Source organism: Schistocerca nitens, chromosome 4 (assembly GCF_023898315.1).
Source record: "Schistocerca nitens isolate TAMUIC-IGC-003100 chromosome 4, iqSchNite1.1, whole genome shotgun sequence".
In the NCBI taxonomy this organism is placed as follows: Eukaryota; Metazoa; Arthropoda; class Insecta; order Orthoptera; family Acrididae; genus Schistocerca; species Schistocerca nitens.
The window spans coordinates 216,196,859-216,214,009 of NC_064617.1; the positions used below are offsets into that span (position 1 = coordinate 216,196,859).

At 44.3% G+C, this 17,151-nt stretch overlaps 1 protein-coding gene across 1 annotated transcript in view; it reads right to left on the reverse strand.

The window, feature by feature from the left end:
- Positions 1 to 17,151, reverse strand: part of LOC126252209 (uncharacterized) — a 150,766-nt gene that overhangs the window by 10,904 nt on the left and 122,711 nt on the right. The window contains exons 11-13 of the mRNA XM_049953080.1: positions 10,168 to 10,266; positions 10,045 to 10,110; positions 2,690 to 3,016 (exon numbers count right to left, since the gene is read on the reverse strand). Of these exons, the coding sequence (XP_049809037.1) occupies positions 2,690 to 3,016; positions 10,045 to 10,110; positions 10,168 to 10,266 (492 nt within the window). The remainder of the gene's footprint in view (positions 1 to 2,689; positions 3,017 to 10,044; positions 10,111 to 10,167; positions 10,267 to 17,151) is intronic.

Below are 17,151 nucleotides of genomic sequence, written 5' to 3' on the forward strand. Positions count from 1 at the left end.
GGGTGCTCTCATTACTAACGACCTGTAAGCTACGGCAGTAGCCATTACTGCAGAGGTCAGATTGAGTGCTCAACCGCCACTTTCGTCATACTTGGCCTCACAGGTCCCCAGACCTCAGTCCGTGCGATTACTGGCTTTGGGGTTACCTGAAGTCCCACATCTCTAGGGGAGCTGAAAGACAACATCCGACGCCAGTGCCTCACCGTAACTCCGGACATGCTTTACAGTGCTGTTCACAACATTATTCCTCTACTACAGCTATTGTTGAGGAATGATGGTGGACATATTGAGCATTTCCTGTAAAGAACATCATCTTTGCTTTGTCTTACTTTGTTATGCTAATTATTGCTATTCTGATCAGATGAAGCGCCGTCTGTCGGACATTTTTTGAACTTTAGTATTTTTTTGGTTCTAATAAAACCCCATGTCATTCCAAGCATGTGTGTCAATTAGCACCTCTCTATCTATATTATTCCGTGATTTATTCATATTTAAAATTTATACTGACTTTTTTATCACCCGGTATATCAGCCGAGAGCTGCGGCCTGTGTAATGCCAGCAGTGAAGTACAGAGGAGGTGGTGTATGGTATGGGGGTGTTTTTCGTGGTTAAGGTGTAATCCCCTTATTGCGCTTAAGAAAACCTTAAATGCCTAAGAATGTGAACGCGTTTTACAGTATTGTGTACTGCGTACAGTAGAGAAAGTGTTCGGAGGCCATGATTATATCAGCATGATAGTGCACCCTATGGTAAAGCAGCATTTGTGAGGCAATGGTTTGTGAAAAATAAGGACAACAACATTCCTGGAATGAAGTGGTCTGCCCAAAGTCGCGACCTCAACAAACTGGAGTACCTATGAGAGGCGTTAGAACGTCGGCTTCGCTCCACAGCCCACCGTACAACATTACTACTTTGTACATAAAGACAAATGCAGTGCGACACTCTACTAATTTTAGAGCTGGTGTCGAAGCACTCACAAAACCACGTACATCCTGCTGAAAGAGAATTTAGCAAGAAACCCTAAAATAAAATAAAGTGACGTAAGGATTAGGAGAAGCGCAATAACGAGGTGTCTACAGTTAGTTCTGGATGAACGTCGTAACTTTGGACGTCATGAAGAGAAAGCAGGCAGAGAAGGTACAAACCCGATGAATAAAATTATAACCTTTGCAATTCGACAATGTCGGCTTTCCTTGAAAACAGTGAGATCATAACATCAGTCTGTATTAGCATCAGTCGTAGGGTATGATGCGAGCGCTTGGTCTCGTAGATTGCAGTTAGTGAAGCCAGCCTCATTAGGGAGAAGAGCCGTATGAGGAGGGCTATTAAAAGTAACGGCCGCCTGCTGCTCTACCCCGACTGTTGCTTTGGTAGTAATTCTAGGAATACGCCCAATCGATTTATAAATTGGAAAAGCTGAGCCATTTACTGGTGAAAGAAAGGTTATGAAATGGAAGTAGGAAGGATAGTTGCAACTAAGGCCAAATCGAAAAGGTTAATAAAAGATCGCGTATTACAACGGTGCCAAAATATATGTAACACTTTAGTCACAGGCAGGAGAACATACAAATTTCACCTTAACATCAGAGAAAGACTAAAAATGGTATTTATTAACCAGTCGAGTGGAACGATACATTAACTGATTGACCATCGCAAGTATGCTATGTATCTATATCAAACCAAAGAGAGATGAATGAAGCGGCACCTCCGGCAGTGTGGGCACGCCAGAACACACATTGTGGGGCTGCGCGCTACACAGAGATGCGGCGGGTGATGGTTGTTGTTCATTAATAATGTTGGATCCCAAGGCAGCAGTAAGGAGCGAGCCGACCTGGCGGATCTTGGACGGTACTGCAGCCACATTAGCCAGGACGGCCAAAGAAGACTTCATGAGGCATTCCACCACGCTTCCGCGTACTGCCATCCCTGCTAGACGACATACTCTGCACGTGGAGAGAAGACACCTCAGTTCGGTCACCACCGAATGAAATAGTTTCTCAAGGAATCTACAAATTATTGGTGAAACTGATCATGAAAGTGTGGGCTGTAGGGCGCAATAATGATTGGTGGAATTGCTTATTATAGTGGAAAAGGTGCTATCGTGTTGCCCGACGTCCAAGGAATCAGGAGACAATGGCTGTTCAGTTGGTAGTATGCGGATCCAGTAGCAGAAACAACCACCTACAAGTTAATTTCACCCAAATAGATCAACAAACACAGAACGGGTTCTACAGCGCTTGTAGAAGTATTAGTAGTTGGGCAACTGGTTAATTTTTTCATTTAAGTTTTGTGGTAATAGTAGTTGTCGTATGAAAAAATTAAGTATCAGAAATAAATAGTTACTATATAAATGTATTATTATCCAAGAAAATGTGGTTTGTATGTGCCATTACAACTTTTCAGGCAATAGATTCTAATTACGAAGAATTAAAAAAAAATGAATCACTACATTCTCAGCAGCTGAAACATCCGGTCCTGAAAGCCTTCATTGTATGACTACATTCTCTGGTCTGGGTTGTTGAGCAAGACTGGGCCTTCATTCCTCCGTCGACATTCAGACACATGACTGATAGTGTTCACAGCAGAGTTCAATCCGTCGTAAAGGTGAAGAGTAGACAGCACCTTCCTCTCCCCCCCCCGTATTAATGTCCATCGGTAGCGGATATACACGGGCGAGGAAGGTACGCACCAGAGGGCGGCGCTGATGCAGGCGTTGAGCTCGGGGCACTTGTGCGGGCACTCGACGAGGGGGGGCGTGGGCAGTCCGGCCGAGTCGTTGGCTGGCGCGGGGGCGGCGTCGAGCAGGCGCAGCGAGGCGCGCGGCCGGGAGATCTCCAGCCAGCTGAGCGAGGCGGCGCCCGCCTCCCGCGACACAAACTCCACCAGGAAGGAGGCGGGCCGAGGCGGCGACAGGTACACCTGCTGCGCCGCCGGCTCGCCGAACCACTCCTCGGAGAACACGTGCACCGCGTACTGGCGCGCGTTGGGCGACGCGGGGCACACCACGCGCAGCAGCCTGCGACACGAAACACCGCGTTACCATAACTGCCAACACCAAGGTTATAAGGATGAAGATATATCTGGTGAAAGCTGTCAGCAATAGACATCTTTCGTACTGTTGTGACAGCCGATGTAGTGTACCTTTAGTCGGATGATATAAGTAAACCCCAAACCATTCTCACTTTGGCTTGAGGGGTATATGGGAAACCAACTACATAGGCCGCAATATGAGTATCACCCTTTAAAATAGTCTCTGGCGAAACAGTCGTAACAATGCACATTCTCCCACTTCCCTGGAAAGCCGTAAGGCCGAATAACCTAATACTAAATAGCAGTGCCTGTGTTATTAAGAAGTTCAAACATACCTGCATGTTCGAAGGAACAGGCACTGCAGCGATTACAGCCGTCAAAAAATACAGGAAATGTATTCACAGTTGCGAATATAAGCCACCAAAGGCTGTATAATGGAATGACGACAATGAAAGTTAGTGCTGTGCCAGGACTCGCATCCGTATTTCCCGATATCCGCTAGCGGTTTCCTTAACCACTTCGGCTATCGGTGCACGAATCATGGCCAGACCCAACATTTCCATATGTCGACGTCCGTGTGTCACAACCAGCACTCGTACGTTACATCTATTCCCGCCCAGATAGCAGACTTTTATCTTTTATTGACAATCGAGTGACTCGGATTGGAGAATGAATGCGAAATGGCAGTGCCCGTTTTACGCTAGTGGCCATTAAAATTGCTACACCAAAAAGGAATGCAGATGATACACGGGTATTCATTGGACAAATATATTATACTAGAACTGACTTGCGATTACATTTTCACGCAGTTTGGGTGCACAGATCCTGAGAAATCAATACCCAGAACAACCAACTCTGGCCGTAGTAACGGCCTTGATACGCCTGGGCATTGAGTCAAACAGAGCTTGGAGGGCGTGTATACAGGTACAGTTGCCCATGCAGCTTCAACACGATACAACAGTTCTTCAAGAGTAGTGACTGTCGTATTGTGACGAGCCAGTTGCTCGGTCACCATTGACCAGACGTTTTCAATTGGTGAGAGATCTGGAGTATGTGCTGGCCAGGGGAGCAGGCGAACATTTTCTGTATGCAGAAAGGCCCGTACAGGACCTGCAACATGCGGGCGTGCATTATCCTGCACAAATGTAGGGTTTCACAGGGATCGAATGAAGGGTAGAGCCACGGGTCGTAACACATCTGAAATGTAACGTCCACTGTTCAAAGTGCCGTCAATGTGAACAGCAGGTGACCGAGACGTGTAAGCAATGGTACACCTTACCATCACGCCGGGTGATACGCCATTATGGCGATGACGAATACACGCTTCCAGTGTGCGTTCACCGCGATTTCGCCAAACACGGATGCTGTAAACAGAACCTGGATTCATCAGAAAAAATGACGTTTTGCCCTTCGTGCACCCAGGTTCATCGTTGAGTACACCATCGCAGGCGTTCCTGTCTGTGATGCAGCGTCAAGGGTAACCGCAGCCACGGTCTCCGAGCTTATAGTCCATGCTGCTGCAAACGTCGTCGAACTGTTAGTGCAGATGGTCGTTGCCTTGCAAACATCCCCATCTGTTGACTCAGGGACCGAGACGTGGCTGCACGATCAGTTTTAGCCATGCGGTTAAGATGCCTGTCATCTCGACTACTAGTGATACGAGGCCGTTGGGATCCAGCACGCCGTTCCGTATTACCCTCCTGAAACCACCGATTCCATATTCTGCTTAACAGTCATTGGATCTCGACCAACGCGAGCAGCAATCTCGCGATATAGTAAACCGCTACTTTCCTCATGTCATCACGTTGTTGGTGTCGCCACCGGCGCCAACCTTGTGTGAATGCTCTGAAAATCTAACCATTTGCATATCACAGCATCATCTTCCTGTCAGTTAAATTTCGCGTCTGTAGCACGTCATCTTCGTGGGGTAGCAATTTTAATGGCCAGTAGTGTAACTGAACCCCATACCAGTCTAGCTTTGGTTAGAGGGGGATATGGGAAACTAACTACCTAGGCCGCAAGGAGAATATCTCCCCGTATAATGATCTCTGGCGAAACAGTGCTGTCAATGCATACTTTGCCACGTCCCTGGAAAGCCGGAAGGCCGAATAACCTAATACCAAATGGCAGTACCTGTGTTATTAAGAAGTTCGATACTATATTCCTTCAGACATGCCTGCATGTTCGAAGGAACAGGCACTGCAGCGATTATAGCCGTCAAGAGATACAGGAAATGTATTCACAGTTGTGAATATGAACCACAAAAGGCTCTATAATGGAATGACAACAATGAAAATTTTGTGCTGTGCCAGGACTCTCATCCGGATTTCCCGATATACGCTAGCAGTTGCCTCAACCGGTTCGGCTATCCGTGCATGAATCATGGCCAGACCCAACACTTCCATATGTCGACGTCCGTGTGTCACGACCAGCACTCGTACGTTACATCTATTCCCGTCCAGATAGGACATTTTTATTGACAAAAAAAAAATAATGGTTCAAATGGCTCTGAGCACTATGAGACTTAACTTCTGAGGTCATCAGTCCCCTAGAACTTAGAACTAGTTAAACCTAACTAACCGAAGGACATCACACACACCCATGCCCGAGGCAGGATTCGAACCTGCTCCCGCAGCGGTCGCGCGGTTCCCGACTCTGGCGCCTAGAACCGCTCGGCGACTCGGCCGCCTTTTATTGACAGTCGAGTGCCTGGTATTGGAGAATAAATGCGGAATGGCAGTGCCTGTGTTATTAATGGGAACTGTAGGTCACGAGGGCCCAAAAACTGGAAATATTTTAATTTAATTAAATTATGCGTTTCTTCCTGATTCTAAAAGTACGTACTTTATGAGTAGTACCTCAACTTTTTAATGTTTAAACGCCGTTCTGAAGCAGATGCCGCACGTGAATACCTAGCTGTCACACTATTGTCGAACACTAACCTTGCCTACAGTGTCTCGTTGTTTAATTTTGGTGTCGCTGTTTCCATAACAATTCATTTGTGTAATATCCCTGAAGAACATGTCAGGGGTACTATGAGGAGCGATTTACTGCAGTCGATCTCTTTGTCACTACCAGACTACTTCAATTTACTACGTTTTTCGCTTATGTACGTATTGTAAAATTGTTGCTGATTCTGCGTATTTCAAACATTTTTACATCGTAAAATGCCATAAACGAAGAATTTCAGTTGTAATCGTAAATTTTACCGTAATCTACACAAGTATATTGTTGGAAATCGTAAAGAAATGAAGGTACTGATCCACCGCAACGAAGTGAGGTTCGGTCTAAAAGTTCGCCTTTCAGTGCTTAAAAACGCAGATTGATACATCTTGCGGAAAATGAACAAGGTTTTGGTGTTCTAAATAGTGAAAATAAGGGTTACATTTTAATTAGTAAGTGCAGGATTTCAGAATTGTTTTGTCTGTTGCAAGATTAAATATTGTAATAGTGAAAAATCCCTTACCATTAGTGAGGACGTAAGTAAGAGAAGAGGCCTATGCAGCAAAACTAGTGGAATGTCAAGTGTATAAAGTAATGAAAGGAACAATGACATCTCCCGTAACACGTACAAAAGACAGTGAAGTGAATATTAGTCTTGCTTATTCCATGAAGTGTACTGGGAAGGGAAGAAATGTAGTCGAGATATTCTGTGCTGTGATGGATCTCCTAACGCCACCTGTCAAATCTGAGAGGTATTATAAACGTTTGAATAATGCCCTAACAGAACTCAGTGAAGCATCTGTGCAGAGGGCAGTGAGGGAAACTGTATATATTTGTCAGTTAACTGATATTGTTTCTGCATTGGACGGTTACTGGCAGAAGAGAGGGCGTACATCGCTCAGTGGAGTTGTCACCTCTGTAGATACTGGAAAGGTGTTCGACTATGAATGTCTGACAATAAAGTAAATGGACAGAAATGTGATAAAAACCTCGAAGGTTTCAGTGATAATATGCAAAGCAAAGGGGCAGTCTCTATTCTTAACAGGTCAATTGCGTGTTGTGCGATACACTCATTACCTTCGTGGTGACGACTCTAAAGGCTTCAACAGTGTTCTGGTTGCTAAACCCTTTGGTAAAACTGAAATTTAAAAACTAGAATTTATAACAGAGGTGCAAAAGAAATGTTATCATTTAGAACAAAATGACATGCAAATCTTTAGCTTCAATAATAATACAGTGTTTGCCTATACAGTAAACCACGTCATTCAATAATATATATATACTACGGTTAGCTGCATAATAGAATGACGACAGTGAAAATTTATACCAGACCGGGGCTCGAATTCGGATTTACCGATTATCGCTAGCGGTCGCCTTATCATTTTGCTACCGGAACATGACTGACGACCACAACCAAACTTAAAAAAAAAAAGGTTCAAATAGCTCTGAGCACTATGGGACTTAACTTCTGAGATCATCAGTTCCCTAGAACTTAGAACAACTTAAACCTAACTAACCTAAGGACATCACAAACATCGATGCCCCAGGCAGGATTCGAACCTGCGAGCGTAGCGGTCGTGCGTTTCCAGACTGAAGCGCCTACAACCGCTCGGCCACAACGGCCGGCTACCCAAACTTCCATATATCGTCAGCCATGTGTCTACATCCTGTATTCTTTCATCAATTATGCATATTTCCGTAAAGGAGAAATATTTTACTTGAAAGTCGCTTGCCCGTTGTCGGCGGATAAACATGATATTGCAGTGCCTGTGTCAATCAGAAATATGATGCAAAGTTCCTTCAGATATGCATGCTTAGCGTAAAGATAGCATTAGAAAATTCACCACATCATTTGTAAACAGTATTTTATAGTAATAACGAGAAATGCATTTTTTAAACCTCATTATACTAGCAATTTTCAGAAATTTTGCTAGTACATTATCGGAAACTTATAACAGTACATTATAGGCAAAGTCGCCATTTTCTCTTTATCAGTTTGCTACAAACGAACCATAACGAAAGCGGGTCTATGACTGTTTGAAAACGAAGGTTACTTCACGTACAGGGTGTATTTATTTATTTCATTAACAGTACAGAGTAACCCACCGCCTTGAAATGCAAATTGGATCGGATGCTTCTGAATCGGATAGCAAAGACTTCTCATTGTTACTGTCTTATTGGTATACAGTTCTTAATGCTTTTTTAAAATAATATAAAGAACATGATATATAAAGGTTTCTCTGAGGTTACATTGAACTGAATGCTTAACTATTGTTAAAATGGTTCCATATAATTTGTTACTACCTAGTTGATGACAATATAATTTATACCTTGCAAATGTCAAAGGAAAATAAAAAAAAGAAAAGTAACACAATGAGCGTGGTTAAGAATAATTTGTAATATATTGAGGGAAGTGAAATGCTGTATTTGGATGAGTAATACAGTCTTAGTAGCATATTGGTTAGTAATGACCTATTTCTATCTACTGGGTGATCAAAAAGTCAGTATAAATTTGAAAACTGAATAAATCACGGAATAATGTAGATAGAGAGGTACAAACTGACATACATGCTTGGAATGACATGGGGTTTCATTAGAACCAAAAAAATATAAACGTTCAAAAAATGTCCGAGAGATGGAGCTTCATCTGATCAGAATAGCAATAATTAGCATAACACAGTAAGACAAAGCAAAGATAATGTTCTTTACAGGAAATTCTCAATATGTCCACCATCATTCCTCAACAATAGCTGTAGTCTAGGAATAATGTCGTGAACAGCACTGTAAAGCATGTCCGGAGTTATGGCGAGGCATTGGCGTCGGATGTTGTCTTTCAGCATCCCTAGAGATGTCGGTGGATCACGATACACTTGCGACTTCAGGTAACCTCAAAGCCAATAATCGCACGGACTGAGGTCTGGGGACCTGGGAGGCCAAGCATGACGAAAGTGGCGGCTGAGCACACGATCATCGCCAAACGCGCGCGCAAGTGTTCTGTCACGCGTCTAGCATAACTTTGTCATCTTTTTTCGGTTCTAATAAAACCCCATATCATTCCAAGCATGTGTGTCAATTTTTACCTCTCTATCTGCATTACTCCGTGGTTTATTAATTTTTCAAATTATTATTGACTTTTTGATCACCCAGTATTTCAGATAAGAAGGTCTCGGTACAACCTCGAGCTATTCTCATCTGAAATGGTTTGCGCTATTGTATGTTTGCACAGATTATACAGATTATATGCTGATTGAGCACTTCATACATGGAATACATGAATTTTAGCTTCACATGAGAAATACACTTATGTTTGTAACTTGTTAGTTGAAACAGAATATAGTTCATTTCTACTTGAATGCATTATTCCTTAAATAACTTAATACAATTCTGATATATGAAATTCATTGATTATAGCTTTGAATAGAGAAAAGAATATACTTCTGTCTGCACACAACAATACGAGCAATACATTATTGCCTGTGTGCAGTATACTTTAAACACTATGCAGGATGACATTGGGGAGGAGGAGCCTCGGAATAAAAGTTCTTCGAGCCTACTCCTCCGGAGCAGAAATGTTGCAACAGACTTGGGGAGGGATTGTAGAGAGCTTCTTAGGGAACAAATGAAGAATAGGAACCGTGTCCGCAGGCTGAACATACCGCGATGTTCTTTGTTATTCAATAATCACAATTGATTTCCACGATCTCCAGTGGAGAAGATAAAGCTAGCTGCTGCGTATTAAGGCCTTGTCTTCCATGAATGCGATGCTCCCTTGAATTGGTGGATGGCTTTTTGATTTTCATCAGTAGTTTATTTTTCTCTCGTACCCGGAAAATATAAGACATTTTTGAAGGTTCCAGGAGCAAAATAATCTGCGGACGGAAACCCGTGTCCAACGCCGTCATCCACAGGGGCAACAGAGCATCACATTCATAGGGCAGGATGCCTTTCTACGTAGCAGTTACCTCCATGTTCTCCACTGGCGATCGTGGCCATCAATTGCGGCTACTGAATAACGAACGACAATGTGAGGCGTTCCGCCCACGGTCCGTCAGCATACACTGTGCTACATACCTGGCGGGCCGTCCCGTGTACAGCAGCAGCCTGTTGCGGGTGTGGCAGCGGGCGCTCTCGGGCGCGCTAGCCGTGGCGGTGGCGCCGGGGGCGGCGGGGACAGCGGGGGCGGCGGGGGCGGACGGCTCCAGCGGGAGGAAGCTGCCCCACGTCAGCAAGAACAGCGACCGGTTCTCGTGCGCCTCCACCAGCCACGGCAGGCCCTCGCAGCGCCCATCCAGCGTCACCTGCCAAACACCAAGCCACTTGTGTCCAGCCGCAGTAACACATGCGTTAATTATGGACAGTTCGAGGGGAACTGATAAAATTTTAATTAACACCTCGAAACCTCTAGTTTAATTTTTGCAACGGCTTTGCCAATTTGTTTTGTTTACTCTAGCAGCGTGCTACAATACTGTGGACTGAGAGTTTCAGTTTCTAAAAGAACTGCAGATATGAGAGGGTAATCCCAAGAGTATGGTCTCCTATTTTTTATAAGTACATAGACCTGTTTATTTCCCAATGGTTTACATCAGTTTACAGCTTGAACATTTAGATATTTTTCGACATAATCACCATTTCTGTCGATGCATTTTTGTAGACGTTGTGGCAGTTTTTGTATGCCCATGTCATATCAGCTTGCCACCATGCTACTCACAAGGGAACTTCCCCATCGCACCCTCCTCACATTTAGTTATAAGTTGGCACAGTGGATAGGCCTTGAGAAACTGAACACAGATCAATCGAGAAAACAGGAAGAAGTTGTGTGGAACTATGAGAAAAAAAAGCAAAAATACCAAGTGAGTAGTCCATGTGGATGATAGGCAACATCAAGGACTTCTTGAGCACAGCAGTGCCGTGGTCCCGTGGTTAGCGTGAGCAGCTGCGGAACGAGAGGTCCTTGGTTCAAGTCTTCCCTCAAGCGAAAAGTTTAATTTTCTTTTTTCAGACAATTATCAAAGTTCAGGCACTCACACATAATCAACTTCGCTCTCCAAAATTCCAGGACACGTTCAGATTTGCTTGGACATATGCAGGATTTGACGGTCTACACACGGAAAAATTTGAAAACGTTAAAAACATATGTTTTGACAGAGCACAGGGAAAACTGTGCGACTGTGAAACTATTGCATTCATTTGTTGCAGTTTATGTGACAAACTCTTATGCTTTCATCACTTTTTTGGGAGTGATTATCACATTCACAAGAAAACCTAAATCGAGCAAGGTAGAAGAATCTTTTTACCCATTCGCCAAGTGCACAAGATAGGTGGGTCTATAACATATTCCTGTCATGTGACGCACATGCAGTCACCAGTGTCGTATAGAATATATCAGACGTGTTTTCCTGTGGACGAATCGGTTGACCTACGACCATGCGACCAAATGTTTTCGGTTCCCATTGGAGAGGCACGTCCTTTCGTCTACTAATCGTAAGGTTTTGCGGTGCGGGTGCAAAACACAGACACTAAACTTATTACAGTGAACAGAGACATCAATGAAGAACGGACAGATCATAATTTTGCGAAAATAAAGACAATAAATTTATCACTCGCAGGAAGATTTGAACCAAGGACCTCTCGCTCCGCACTTGCTCAGGCTAACCACGGGACCACGGTGCTCTTAAGCTTGCACTCTCCTTGATGTTGCCTATGTTGCACATGGACTACTCAGTTTGTATATTTTGCTTATTTTTTTCACAGTTACACACAACTTCTTCCTGTTTTCTCGATTGATCTGTGTTCAGTTTTTCAAGGCCTATCCACTGTGCCAAATTATATCTAAATGCGATGTGGAGGTTCCCTTGTCAGAAAGTTATGAACCTCTTCTTTCACCATGTCGTCGGAGCTGAGTCGCTTTCCGGTCAAATGTTTTTATTTTTTTTGTTTTTTTATTTTTTAAACCTAGGGAACAGGTGATAGTCACTGGGCGCCAAGTCAGGACTATAGGGTGGGTGGGTGATTATGTTCCACTGAAACTGTTGCAGGAGAGCAGCGGTTTACCGAGCGATGTGTGGGCAAGCGTTGTCATGGAGAATGTGTGCGCCCTTGCTCAATATTCCTCTTCTCCGGTTCTGAATTGCCCGTTTGAGTTTTTTCAGAGTCTCACAGTACCTGTCAGCGTTAATTGTGGTCCCAGCGATTCAGCTCCAACGACGAGGTGAAATAAGATGTTCTTAACTTTCTGAACAGCATGGCGGTGAGCTTGTATGACACAGATACACAGAAATTGCCACAGCGTCTACAAAAATGAATCACCAGAAATGGTGATTATGTCGAAAAATAGCTAAATGTTCAAGCTGAAACTGATGTAAACCATTGAAGAAACAAACAGGTCTATGTACTTACAAAAACTAGCAGACCTTACTTTTCGGATTACCCTTGTATATACAAAAAGATAAAATTAATTGAAAATTTTTTTCGAGGTGATAATTAAAACTATATGACTTTCCTCGTAACACTTTGTACTGAGGAACGTAGTTTAATAGTAGATATATACTAAATATCTGTAGTGTGCCGGCCGGTGTGGCCGTGCGGTTAAAGGCGCTTCAGTCTGGAACCGCGTGACCGCTACGGTCGCAGGTTCGAATCCTGCCTCGGGCGTGGATGTGTGTGATGTCCTTAGGTTAGTTAGGTTTAATTAGTTCTAAGTTCTAGGCGACTGATGACCTCAGAAGTTGAGTCGTATAGTGCTCAGAGCCATTTGAACCATCTGTAGTGTGAAAAGCTCTTCGCAGTTGTTGTCAGTATACGGAAGTATACTGTGATTGTTTTGCCAGTTTAAGTGATTCCAGGTATTTCATAAAAACATTCCATGCAGTTTCTTTTAATCCGTTTCGACTGAAGAGTCCTGAATATGGAGCGGCTACCTGCAATAGTCGATTCTTAAATAAATGTTTATTGATAAGTTAGTGCCCATACAGATATACGAGAGGCTTTCAATAAGTATTGCAAAACTTTTTTTCTGAAAGCGGGTTCGTTTCATTCTTGATTCCTATACATCATATTATTTCCTACTCTTTTGGTTACAAAACCCTGCTTTTGAACGTAGTCTTCATTCAGTGCGACAGCCTTACATCACCTTAGTGGGAAGGCCTCTATGCCTACATGGTACCACTCTACTGCTCGACGTCGAAGCCACCGTCTTGCTGCATTAATAACCTCTCCATAATCCATGTACAACTTCCAGCGGAGTACATCCTTCACTGTGCCAAAGTGTACGGTGGACCAGGATGAGTCCAATGAAGTTTTGTGAGCTCCTACCGGGTGCGCAGACTTGTGTAAGGCCTTGTGTTGTTTCTGGTCCGTCGATCACATACACTCCTGGAAATGGAAAAAAGAACACATTGACAACGGTGTGTCAGACCCACCATACTTGCTCCGGACACTGCGAGAGGGCTGTACAAGCAATGATCACACGCACGGCACAGCGGACACACCAGGAACTGCGGTGTTGGCCGTCGAATGGCGCTAGCTGCGCAGCATTTGTGCACCGCCGCCGTCAGTGTCAGCCAGTTTGCCGTGGCATACGGAGCTCCATCGCAGTCTTTAACACTGGTAGCATGCCGCGACAGCGTGGACGTGAACCGTATGTGCAGTTGACGGACTTTGAGCGAGGGTGTATAGTGGGCATGCGGGAGGCCGGGTGGACGTACCGCCGAATTGCTCAACACGTGGGGCGTGAGGTCTCCACAGTACATCGATGTTGTCGCCAGTGGTCGGCGGAAGGTGCACGTGCCCGTCGACCTGGGACCGGACCGCAGCGATGCACGGATGCACGCCAAGACCGTAGGATCCTACGCAGTGCCGTAGGGGACCGCACCGCCACTTCCCAGCAAATTAGGGACACTGTTGCTCCTGGGGTATCGGCGAGGACCATTCGCAACCGTCTCCATGAAGCTGGGCTACGGTCCCGCACACCGTTAGGCCGTCTTCCGCTCACGCCCCAACATCGTGCAGCCCGCCTCCAGTGGTGTCGCGACAGGCGTGAATGGAGGGACGAATGGAGACGTGTCGTCTTCAGCGATGAGAGTCGCTTCTGCCTTGGTGCCAATGATGGTCGTATGCGTGTTTGGCGCCGTGCAGGTGAGCGCCACAATCAGGACTGCATACGACCGAGGCACACAGGGCCAACACCCGGCATCATGGTGTGGGGAGCGATCTCCTACACTGGCCGTACACCACTGGTGATCGTCGAGGGGACACTGAACAGTGCACGGTACATCCAAACCGTCATCGAACCCATCGTTCTACCATTCCTAGACCGGCAAGGGAACTTGCTGTTCCAACAGGACAATGCACGTCCGCATGTATCCCGTGCCACCCAACGTGCTCTAGAAGGTGTAAGTCAACTACCCTGGCCAGCAAGATCTCCGGATCTGTCCCCCATTGAGCATGTTTGGGACTGGATGAAGCGTCGTCTCACGCGGTCTGCACGTCCATCACGAACGCCGGTCCAACTGAGGCGCCAGGTGGAAATGGCATGGCAAGCCGTTCCACAGGACTACATCCAGCATCTCTACGATCGTCTCCATGGGAGAATAGCAGCCAGCATTGCTGCGAAAGGTGGATATACACTGTACTAGTGCCGACATTGTGCATGCTCTGTTGCCTGTGTCTATGTGCCTGTGGTTCTGTCAGTGTGATCATGTGATGTATCTGACCCCAGGAATGTGTCAATAAAGTTTCCCCTTCCTGGGACAATGAATTCACGGTGTTCTTATTTCAATTTCCAGGAGTGTAGAATGAGACTGTCCGCACGTTCTAACATTGCAAGAGTCATATACGAGGTGTGGCTAGAAAAAAACCGGACTAGTACTGTTGAAACAATAAAACGAATGCAATAAGGCTGAAAGTCGCGTGGCCTGTCACGTGACTCTCGCTCCGATGATGATGGCGTGTCAGCTGGATCATGCCACGAAATTACTTCCATTCTTTCGATATGAAACATGTGGCTTGAAAACTGTTGAACAAAAACAGCGGCAAATGGAAGTTGCCCATGAGTTGCTAGATGAACTCAACAACAATGCAAAGCTATTGAACGTTGCCATTAACAGGTGGCAAAACATTGATATGACGTCAAAGTTAGGGGTCAGAAGGGGGACCACGTGACAACCGAATTTTTGTATTTTTCTGTATTTGTGGTACGTTAAGTTCAGAACTCAAATATCAATATCCAAAAGCAGTTAGTAGCAACTCTGAAAAATTCTCGACAAAATCAAATTTGAAGTTTTCCAAACCATGTTCCTTTTTGATAAGTAGCATGGCTCTGTGGTAGAGTGCACGGCCGGCACATAGGGGGTTGGGTTCGATGGCAGCGAAATGAAATTTTTAATAAAGGTGCGTAATTTACGAGCATCTCCGCGAAGCTGAAAATGGGTAGAGATGGAAAAAATTTTATTGCCAATGTTTTTTCTCATTAAAAAATCTTTATTAACAATATTTTATAAAACAATCGGCAATTAAGAGTTTATGTATCCAATGAATACTGGATTTTTGTGCACATGTAATTCAAAACACCCAAACGTGAATATTTTATAACAATGGCAAATGTGTTAATGAGCATATATTTCAACAATTTTATATTTCAATTACGTATGTATTCGAACTGTGGGTAAAAATAATAATAATGCAGCGATTACCAGTCTTGAGCGCTACCGATATTTGGTTTAAAACTTTAATTCCTATGGGAATCAAATCCAGACCCCCACGTGGCAAGTCAACTGTCTACCAAAGATAGGCTAAACACGGTTGACGGTGGCGTGTTTCTTGCTGTCAGAAGTAGTATAACTTGTCGCGAAACTGAAGTAGATACTTCCTGTGAGTTAGTATGGGCAGAGGTCGTTGTTGGCAACCGGAGTAAAATAATAATTGGATCCGTTTACCGACCTCCAAAATCAGATGATACAGTTGTTGAAAGGCTCAAAGAAAACTTGAATTTGATTTCAAACACATACCCCACTCATGCGGTAATAGTTGATGGTGACTTTAATTCATCCTCGATATGTTGGCGAAAATACATGTTTAATTCCGGAGGTACGCATAAAGTATCATCCGAAATTGTGCTAAACGCATTCTCTGAAAATTACTTCGAGCAGTTACTTCATGAGACCACGCGAATAGCAAACGATTACGAAAACACACTTCACGTCCTAGCAACAAATAATCCTGAGTTAACAACGAGCATCAAAACTGATTCAGGGATTAGTGAACACAGGGTTGTCTCAGCGAGATTGAATATTGTAATCCCCAAATCCTCGCCGGCCGGAGTGGCCGAGCGGTTCTAAGCGCTACAGTCTGGAACCACGAGACCGCTACGGTCGCAGGTTCGAATCCTGCCTGGGGCGTGGATGTGTGTGATGTCCATAGGTTAGTTAGGTTTAAGTAGTTCTAAGTTCTAGGGGACTGATGACCTCAGCAGTTAAGTCCCATAGTGCTCAGAGCCATTTGAACCATCTTGAACCAAATCCTCGAAAAATATCTGAAAAATATACCTGTTCAAAAAAGCAGATAAAAATTCACTTGACGCCTACCTGAGAGACAATCTCCACTCATTCCAAATTAATAATATAAGTGTAGGCCAGATGTGACTTAAATTCAAAGAAAGAGTATCAGCAGCAATCGAGAGATTTATACCTAATAAACGAACAAATGACGGAGGTGATCCTCCTTGGTACACAAATGGGTTAGAACACTGTTGCAGAAACAACGAAACAAACATGCCAAATTTAAACAGACGCAAAATCCCCAAGATTAGTGATCTTTTACAGAAGCTCGAAACTTAGCGCGGACTTAAATGCGAGATAATTACAAGTTTCCACAACGAAACGTTGTCTCGAAACGTGGCAGAAAATCTAAAGAGATTCTGGTCGTTTGTGAAGTATGTTAGCGGCAAGAAACAATCAATGCATTCTCTGCGCGATAGCAATGGAGATACTATCGAAGACAGTGCTGCCAAAGCAGAGTTACTAAACACAGCCTTCCGAAATCCCTTCACAAAAGAAGACGAAGTAAATATTCCAGAATTCGAATCGAGAACAAATGCCAACATGAGTAACGTAGAAGTAAATATGCTCGTAGTAGTGAAGAAACTTAAATCACTTAATAAAACCAAGTCTTCTGGTCCAGACT